Source organism: Branchiostoma floridae, chromosome 4, assembly GCF_000003815.2.
Source record: "Branchiostoma floridae strain S238N-H82 chromosome 4, Bfl_VNyyK, whole genome shotgun sequence".
NCBI lineage: Eukaryota > Metazoa > Chordata > Leptocardii > Amphioxiformes > Branchiostomatidae > Branchiostoma > Branchiostoma floridae.
The window spans coordinates 26,437,272-26,446,933 of record NC_049982.1 but is presented as its reverse complement, the minus strand read 5'-3'; the positions used below and the strand labels follow the sequence as shown (position 1 = coordinate 26,446,933).

Sequence of the window (9,662 nt, the reverse complement as noted above, 5' to 3'; positions counted from 1 at the left end):
ACCTACAACAATTTGCTTTGCATTTTATGGCTTGAAAGTTGACTTAAATCTCAATGCACTCCAAAATCAAAGTAGCTGAAACATGCAAACAAGGCTCAAAAAGCTGTCAAAATTGTGTTTGAAACTTGAAATCTACAGTGTATGACTGAAAGATGCAGTTGGAAGACTAGACCTCTGGACCGCTCTTTCCGGCAACCCAATAGGGTATTTATGTACAACCCTGTATTGCTTATATTTCCAGTACAGACAATTTAGATCATCACTTGTCTAATCACAACCCCTCCCCCAACCTCCTGCATGAAAATTTTCTAAAGCAATGCTGAGACTGAATTACATGTTTTGTAAACTGATGTCAACATGGATAGCTAAAGAAGTTGGAATGTCAGAAATAGGAATGAAGAATAGAGGTACTCTCCTTGTTACATGTCAGAAGTTAAAAGACGTTACATATACGTCTCGGTTTACCAAATTGTAGGACGGTGTTTATACCAGGATTTGAAAATCAGGATTCATGCAGGCACAGGATAGGTCGTGATTCAATCCATTGAAATCACCCCCCTTGTAGCCAGATTTGAGCCTCTCATACCTGGATTCGTGTATCGGGATAAATCCCATGCCTCCTTAAATCTCAATTCGCGAATCTTGTCCAGAATGGGATGTAAAATTTAATGGTGTGTCTTGAGATGTTAGAATCTTAAGTGTTGAAACCAGAAGAAAATGTACATCACATAGCAGAGAAAAAAATTAGTCGCCGAGGATTCATCAAGACAGTTTGCCGAGTTCTGCCTTTTTGAAGACCTCCGCTGCTGTGAAGATGACTGAGTCGATGATGCCTGCTACTGTGAAGGTCCCGCCAACCACAGCACAGATCTGTAGGGGAACACAGGAGATACACAATCAGGTAAATTTCTATGTTATCGTCATACCTTCAATACTTCATACATCATAGGGACATTTCTGTACCAAAGAAGTAAAGTGAGTTAAGATTGCAGGATTCAGTAACTTGTACAATAGATGCTGCTTAAATGCACACCCCAATTGCTAGCGTATTTCGTGCAATTATCCAGGTGGTGCAACAATGCAAAGTTATCAAGCTGAACTGCACCAGTTTGCGATTTGGGGATGCTGTGCAATTAACAGAAGTGGTAGAATGGCTTCCTCTTTTCCAGTTATCCAACTGGACCGCACCAGTTTGGGATTTTGTGCAATTAACAGAAGGTTGCAATTATCTGTTGTGCAATTAACTGGCTTCTACTACTTTCCTCGTCAATGAAGGTCAGATATCCAGGCAAAAGGGTATGCCAAAATGCAGTTACTCAAGCAACTGGATATAATTTTGGAACGTTTCAGATAACATTCGTAAGTGACAATGACAATCTTCATGAGTGACAATAACCAAGATAGTGGATGCTATCTGAGACTCTTCCAAAATCAAATCCAGGTGCTTGCTTAACTGCTTTTCGGCTAATCCTTTGCTTAAGCCAATTGCAAGAAGGTTCTCTCCATCTTGATAGAACCTTCTTGCCTGAACAGAGTCCAATAAGTATACCTTGAGTTGCTTACCGTGGTGATGAAGTGGTAGAATGGCTTCCTCTTGTCCGTGTACTTGACAGTGATGGGGCTCAGGTCATACCGGAACCAGATGGCTGGCATCACGCGATTGCCGTGACCAAACGAGATGTAGTCCTATAATTGAAAAAAAAAGAAAGAAAGAAAATGAGCTCAAACCAGTTTCTCAAATGATTTCTCAAATGTACAGTTGAGCTTCTCTTCCACTGGTCGTGACAGAAGATACAGACACCATGTGAAGTATTTTCAGGTTCATTGTATCAGAGAAATCACTACAGACTAGCTTTTTGAGAAATATTACAGAGGGCAAACGGCTTAACATCCCATCCTGTGGATTATAACCATTTCGGGTCACAATGCAACCATAAATGTCAGGTGAGCAGGGCAAATGCAATTCAAACTCGAGGTTGTGAATACACCACTCTACAAATATTCATTTCAAAAATAATTATAATCACTTACACTACAGAATTGTATCAACTGCAAATTTGAAATGACACAAAAACTTTTTTCCCTCCTACCACAAAATTAAGTTCCAGTGAAAATAAACAAATTTACAGTACCTTGTAGGCATAGGTGTACTGGAAGGCAAAGGACTTCTTGTCACTTCTGTTCTCGAAGATGGTAGGCACGATCTTCAAGAAATAGTCATGCGAAGACAGAGCTGCAAAGAGCAATTGCAAGAGAACATGTCAGCTGCGAAGCTCTCTCTGGACAAGGTTTTAAACCAAGGCTAGCTCCAGGAACCTTCTCTTTGTGCCAGGACAGAATTTTGCTTTCTGGGACAGCCATTCCATCCAGACCCAAAGTTGATGAATACTGTAAATGCAGAAATCTTTACAGCAGTTTTATGTTCTCAGTTTTCGCAGTGACTGCTTCACTAACTGAATGAGTGCTCTCACAAAGTTGAACTCAAAACCACTGCAAACACTCTATTTCCTCCTTACTGCGAAATTAAATCAAAGCAAACTTGAACGCGTTTTTCATCTGTGTTTTGCTTGCAGCACATAGCTTAATCCCCTGTCCCACATTTCCGGATCCAAATGTCCTGACCTTCTCCAGACCATGGTTGGGAGTTAAGCTCTTGTCACACATTACCGAACTTGGCCTCTTGACCTTCTCCAAACTATGATTGGATGTTAAGGCCAGGTCACACATGGCCAACCATGACCTCTCGACCTTCTCCAGAACATGCTTGGGAGTTGGCCGCTTAGATTAAACTAGTCTAATCTAAAAGTTGTCTGTATCTGTATCTATATAGCTGGTATAACCACCGTTCGGCGTAACACACAGGCACGCGGTGTGGCAGCAGATGGTTATATTACACCGAACGACCCGTCACACCTAACTTTTGCACGTCCATTTGCAAGCGTTCTTTAAAACTATCCAGACAAGATGCCCCTACTGTACTTGGTGATAACAAATTCCACTCTACGATAGTTCTGGTAAAGTACGCATTTTTTAATACATCAAACCTAGGTTGGTAACTCTAGGTTGTCCACACCAGCCAAGTATGAATTTTTTCAGGAAAGTCATATTTCATACGGCAAGCGTAGCAAACTGGGGCTGGAACAGGATAGATTTCAGGCTACTCCCATCCCAGCAACGATGTAACAGCTAGTCCTACAAATGATGGACTTATTAGCTGGTGTGTTACTCCGAAGGGCGGTTATACCGGCTATATAGATACAGATACAGATGATGTCTATTTCAGCACCAAGGAGAGATACTACATTTAAAACACTAACGAGAAATATATAACAGATAGTGGTATGGTTGGGAGCAAAGTCTTGAGAAGATGCTGAATGTGTAACACTGGCAGCATTATTATGAAGACCTGTTTTAAGCGACAGTGACCACTTACCATTAGCATGTAACCTCTCCACTTCATCCAGTGGGTTGAAGCTACCTTTGATATGGTCCTGCATTGAAAATGAAAACACATAGTAAATATTTAGAGAACTCTGTCAGAATTAGCAACAATAGAAACAGCACATTCAACATTTTCTTTCAAATTGAACATGATGAGTATAACATTCAATGTTGACAAGTAAATTTCTATTCTGAAAAAAAACTTTACATGACCAACACTTTGAGAATTAATAAATGTAATTTACCGGGTTACACAAATGAACTTTTATGCCAAGAAATAACATCACACTTGACTTAAGTGGAAGAATTAAAGTTATTACATCAAGAAATGTTGTCAAATACATGCAATCATCATCATGTGCAATATCTAGAAAAAGTTAGAAATAGCTCTTGACCAGGTAGTTGGCCAGAGAGTTATGTAATTTTTGTATTTGCCTTCTGGGAGCAAGTCACCAAATTGAATACTTTCTTGGATTGGCCTCGCGCCATTTGACACTCGCTGTCATGTGCCCACTCATTCATTTTCACTGACACCTCCTCTAGATCTGTCAGCACTTATTTTCACACTTACTGGTAAGAAAGCCGCTAGGTCCTCTCCGAATCTGAGGTCGTGAACGACGTGTGTCATGTCTGGACTGGCTGGCTGGACGTGAGCAGAGTGAGTGGACATGTGGAAGTTCCCTGGTACCTGTTGCATTGTGAAATGTTCGCAATGGTTTTATGTTTGTGATTTTCGCAGCGGCCTCTTATCGCTTTATCTTTGTTTCAACCATGCACTTTAAAAGCATACAAAGTCTTTTCTCTTCCTAAAAGTAATCGAAACTAAAAGCCATTTGGGGGACATTATACGAAATGTACTTCCTGAATCTTCCCAGTGACAACATCAGGCAACTTAATGCAAATCTAGAATTGAAATCAGAATCATATCCTCACACAGGATTTAAAAAAAAATCTTTCTTTAAAATGCATAAAATTGACACTTCTCTCTGCTTAGAGGAAAAGAAATCTCTATCAACTTCAATTAATATCAAGTCTTTGGTTTGTAAGATCTCCTTTCCACCAGGTTGATTACTGAGTAACAGTTGAACAGTTAAAATTTGATTTGAGTGACTCTTGATTTTGTCATTGGAATAGGACACATGATGTAAAAGTAGATTTTAATAGAGAACGAAAACACAAAACATAAAAAATTGTGTTCATCAATGAACTTTTCAAACCATTTATAGTCATTTCGTTAGCTGCTCAGCCTCTAGTGGAAAGTAGATTTAAAACTTGAAATTTGCTACAAAAAAGCTAACAAATGACAGTAGAACCATGCAGATATCAGGATACTACAAGGAATCTACTGTGTTTCCTACCTTATTGATCCAGAACCTGCCCTCAAACCTGCAGCCCAGTCCGTTGTTCACGGGTACTTTTTCTGTGTCCTCCACAAAGCCGACCTCGTGTCTGCCCATCTCGTCCTGGATGTCCAGTCCGACCACTGCAACAAGTCATTTACATGTTCTGACCCACACTCTTCTGACGCCGCTCAAATTTTGACCCCCCTATGCTCAGACACTATGTTCTGACACTCCTATGTTCCAACACCATATTCCTATACCCCTATGTCCTGATATCCCTATTTGTTCTTACACCTATGTTCCAAAAGGCATTTGTTTAGGGGACGCCAGTATGTTTTGTTGCACCTATGTTCCAACACCGATACGTTTCGTTGCCGCTAAGTTCCGATGCCCCTAAATTCCATTGCCCCAATGTTCTGACACCCTGATGTTCCAACACCGTAATCCAACACACCCCTTATATTCAGAAACCCTTATAAGTTCTGAAGCTCCTTTATTTCTATGCTCCTAAGGGTCTGATACTCTCAAGTTCCAGGGGTGTTGAAACATAGAGTGGGAATATATTAGAGGTATGAGATAATAGGGGTGTGTGAAAGGGGTGTATTCTCCTATACGATTGTTTCCCTGAATGATCTCATGAATGAATGGTTGTCTTATTTACTAGTACACATGTACTTACCTTCACACTTGAGCCTGGGCAGTGATATGTTGAGGAAGACTGAGATCTGCCCTCCCCCACCACCAGAGTTGTCCACAAACAGCTCACTCATACTGCAACATACAGTAGGGATCATTAAAAAACCCGCTAGTCATCCTTTATTCGTGGGGTACTACTATTCCTATATCTGCAGTTTTTTTATTCTGGGATATCATGTCGATGGACAGTGTATCAGCAATTTGTAACAAAAACTATGAGCCTGAAGAATGATTTACATGGTATGTTAGTTGAATAATCTTATCACAGTTGTTGAATATTATTGCTAAATGTTATCCTTTGGTTTTATCAAGGATGTCCTTGGTTTTATACAACAACATTCTGTCCAACAACAGAAGACTACTCTGACAGTTCTAGTTCCTCTAGTCTGTGTAACACAAACTCTGCTGTCCGGGACTGTAACTTGCCCCTCCCCACGGAGGCCAGCGGATGTTGGGCGGGCTGCTATAAGCGAGATTTAATCAGGCTATAGTTCCTCCCCTTCCCAGCAGTACTCACATGTCGGACATGATGAAGGCATGGAACTCAGACAGCAGCAGGAAGACGATGAACATACCGCTCAGGATCGACACTGGGAGGAGGAAACCATGGCATGTCAATCAGTTTCATGTTTCCTTCCGTATGTATACAGCTACAGGATGTAATGCTAGTTTTAACCGTAATCCGGGGGTATTAACCCATATCCATTGTTTTAAAACAAGGTATTTAGGCAAGCCGACGGAAAGAGGTGTCAAATTGCAATGTTTCCAAACTATTGCAATTTGCAAAATATTGCAGTTTGAAACCAACGTCCAACGACTTGATAATCCTTAAATACCATTTTCAAAAGCAACGGATATAGGTCACCCCGGATAAAGGTAAACTTAAGCGTTACACTCCAAAACAAACGCACCATATCCATCCCCCCTGCAGCCACATTGAAAACTTTTTTTCTTCTTTTCAACATACTGTCAATAGAAATTTATCAAGTCAGAGAATCTAGTATGCAATACTAGTACAGGAGCCAATTCCTAAAAGAGGCCTAGAAATGTGATTTCGTTCAACCCATCTTACATCTTTCGTTCAATACATTTTTGTGATCCTCGTGTCAAGTTGTGTCAGTGTACCAATTTTCAAGAAAAAATATTGATGTTTAGATTTTGGCCACTCCCCCTGGAAAATATACCTGTGGCCCATGAATAATTATCTTTAATTAGCGCTAGCAGGAGCGTGATACCACAATTTGACCAAAAAAATCATAAGGTGTGATGCAGATGGACCCCCTCTACCAAAATATCAGGTCAAACCTTTTCTGTAAGATGGGTTGAACGAAATCGTTTTTTTCAGGACTTGGCTCCTGTACTATACATTTTGTACTGGGCATCTGTCATGTCAGTGGTGACTACACTGTATTCATGTTATATGTACACAAGTGTTATTTATTGTTTTAAAGAAGTGAACACATCAGCATGGCACTATCTACCAGTATGATGTCACACAAACCTAAAGCTCCAGTTAAGGTCGGCTGTGTCAGGTCTTTGGGTATCTTCCTGTAGATGTCGAACCTGTGGTGCACAAAATAGTTGTCAATTTGCATTGCATCCAATAGATCAATGCTCATTTATTATTGACAAATACAATGTATCATAAACACTCCAGGAAGTGAAAAATGGGCAAGAAGTTATTCTTAATTTCAAGTTGCTAGTGGTAGTACAATGCGTCTTTGCTATGTATTTTTGGCCAAGCATGCCAGGTCATCCCAATACTATACTCTTCACAACAACTGCGTTCTTTAATGCCTAAAGCTTCCTCACAAATGGATTTATTTACATCCCACTTCGAAGTTCAAAAGTATTACTGTATGCAAGTCTCCAGCCGAGTCAAAACCCAGGCTCGAACTTGGGCTATTGGCTCCATGGAATTTGAGACAGATGTGGCACGTGGTAGACCATAGAGTGTGCAGACCTCTGCACAACGTGGCAAATCTGAGGTAATACATTATAGCCTCAGGCTAAAGATGCTTATTTGTAGGCAAAATAATGTTATCAGCTGTTATCCTGTTATTATGATTGTACGTCCACATGTTTTCCTAAGGAATTATCAGAAGACCTTTAAGGTATCATACAACTGAAAATTTCAGCAACTTTCCAAGTAATATTACTGGTAAAAGGTCAAACGCATCAAACCATCATGTACCATATTTTCTTGGATAATGCACACACTTTTTAAACTTGTCAAAATTCAGAAGGTGATGCAAGCTGTTGCCAAAGCTGTTTTATTTGAGGTTATTGCACAGATAAATAAGATTTAAGGACTTCCTTCTCTGTACAACCTTAATACCTTAAAACCGTTTTGAAACATTTGGAAGGTCATGTACTAGTAGGACTATGTCAATGCTCGACCTAGATTCAGAAAAGCAGTGGCTAATAAGGTATATATTACGCTAAACTGAACAGGATGCTTTGCTTTGCTCTAAAGGCTGATACCAATTAACTTTCTATGTAGAATACACTGATTACTTGAGTGCCCAGGCTATGAATCACATGAAATTGATACAGCTGATTAGGTTCTGCATAAAAGGGCGTACATGTACATGCCTCCAATTATTTGTAAGTCTTTTATATACAAATGAAACACAGAATGCATGTTGAAAACTTTTCATCAAAAGAGGCTGAAATGGTATGATGCAACGCAGAAGGAATTAATAGCATAAATATTGGCATCTGTGTTTGATTGATCAGAGCAAGCAAGACAATCAGAAATACTCTTTTTTTCACCCTTTTACTTTCAGACACACAAACAGACAAATTGACAGACAATGTGACAGAAACCAAAAAACAATGCTTAACTCCCTTGGGGAAAACTAATTACAAAACAACTGACATTGTCTGTTACTTTAACTTTAGACGTTACCTTCACTTATTGATTTATCTTTTCCAAGTATCTCTTGAACCAGAATACAGTGCTCTTTTGTGCTAGGTAATTCAATTAACATAATCTATTGATTAGGTCTGCAACTTGATACAACCAAGGACGTAGACCCTGGATTGTGCCATGTTACTTTGTCCATCGTTAAAGTTTGAAAAGAACCTTGTTAGCTCATAGAATAACGACTTAGAAGTAACATATGTAGCTGCATAGTTGATATTGTACATATGTATCTTTTCTAGATTTAATGGAACAAGCATGTAGTCTTATAACGTTACATGTACATAGCAATTTGTCTTACATTGTACCATTGTTGTGCAAATTTACAAACTTTCAATTGACTAATGGCTTACTTCTTCTTCTTTGTTTTTGAGGTCTCGAACTTCAACTTACTAAAGACTCTATAGCCTGAATAACGTTACCGACAGTAATGTTTGATCCACTTACACAGGGGAAGGACTCTTTTGTGTGGTGGGCTCTTTTTAGTTAATTTACGTGCTCGGGGTGTCCTTGCTACTAGGTTCATGTACTAATTTTCACCTGAGTGAAGAGGGGAAAGTCGTGTTCAGTGCCTTTTCCAAGGGCACAAGATTGGTGACATGAAAGGATTCGAATCATCAGAGACCTCCTTGGTTCTGGACCAAACATGTTGCATGCCCCTTACGGGTATACGGCTAACACGTGAAATAACCGCATGTTACCGCCTTACGGCGATTGAAGTATGAAGTTTCTCACCTTTTGACGTCGAACGGCATACTGAGATCCCTGGTGTGTAGCGGTGGAAGATGTAAGAAAGCTCAGGTGAGTACAGTACAGTACATACAGGTGTGTTCCTTCTGTTGTTGTGTTTCAGATTTTACCGGCACGCCTCCCCCTAACCCGGAAGTGACGCTGTGCGCGTGCGCTCCACCGTGTGGCATGTGATTGGTCGTTCGGAATCATCTTCAAGCAGATGTAAGGTCCGACTTTTTAATTTTCACCTGAATACTTGGATACATCTTCTTCGCAAGAAATTGCTTAGCCCTTGCTTTTTAAGAGTTTATTTCTAATACTCCATCAGCTAGCCTAACGTTACATTTATTCTGTAAGTAGCTTTTTGGCACATACATAGCCGCAAACAGCGGATGGAGGTGAAACGTCCGCCGCCAGGAGGCGTTGTTGAGCCACCTGTTTCACTGAAAGCGCTTTGCAAATTTCATAATGACTACTCAAGGATAAGCTTCGCCCAATAGAATGGCACCATCAATCCGCATAGT

At 40.1% G+C, this 9,662-nt stretch overlaps 1 protein-coding gene across 1 annotated transcript; it reads right to left on the bottom strand.

Annotated features, from left to right (window-relative positions):
* LOC118413078 (endoplasmic reticulum-Golgi intermediate compartment protein 1-like) lies at positions 1–9,317 on the bottom strand. The gene is made up of 10 exons (XM_035816224.1): positions 9,142–9,317; positions 6,982–7,043; positions 5,998–6,070; positions 5,464–5,555; positions 4,800–4,924; positions 4,013–4,129; positions 3,434–3,491; positions 2,133–2,233; positions 1,564–1,686; positions 1–870 (listed from the first exon to the last, which is right to left on the bottom strand). Exons 1-10 carry the CDS (start codon positions 9,159–9,161, stop codon positions 763–765), a joined length of 879 nt encoding a protein of 292 aa, XP_035672117.1. The 5' UTR covers positions 9,162–9,317; the 3' UTR covers positions 1–762.
* Positions 9,318–9,662: the final 345 nt, after the last annotated feature.

Excerpts from the sequence above, each read along its gene's own strand:
- LOC118413078 (XM_035816224.1), bottom strand. The coding sequence starts at position 9,161 with ATGCCGTTCGACGTCAAAAG. Across the intron at positions 4,130-4,799 it reads GCAGGTTCTGGATCAATAAG|GTACCAGGGAACTTCCACAT; the intron begins GTAGGAAACACA and ends ACAATGCAACAG. Across the intron at positions 871-1,563 it reads TCTACCACTTCATCACCACG|ATCTGTGCTGTGGTTGGCGG; the intron begins GTAAGCAACTCA and ends GTTCCCCTACAG.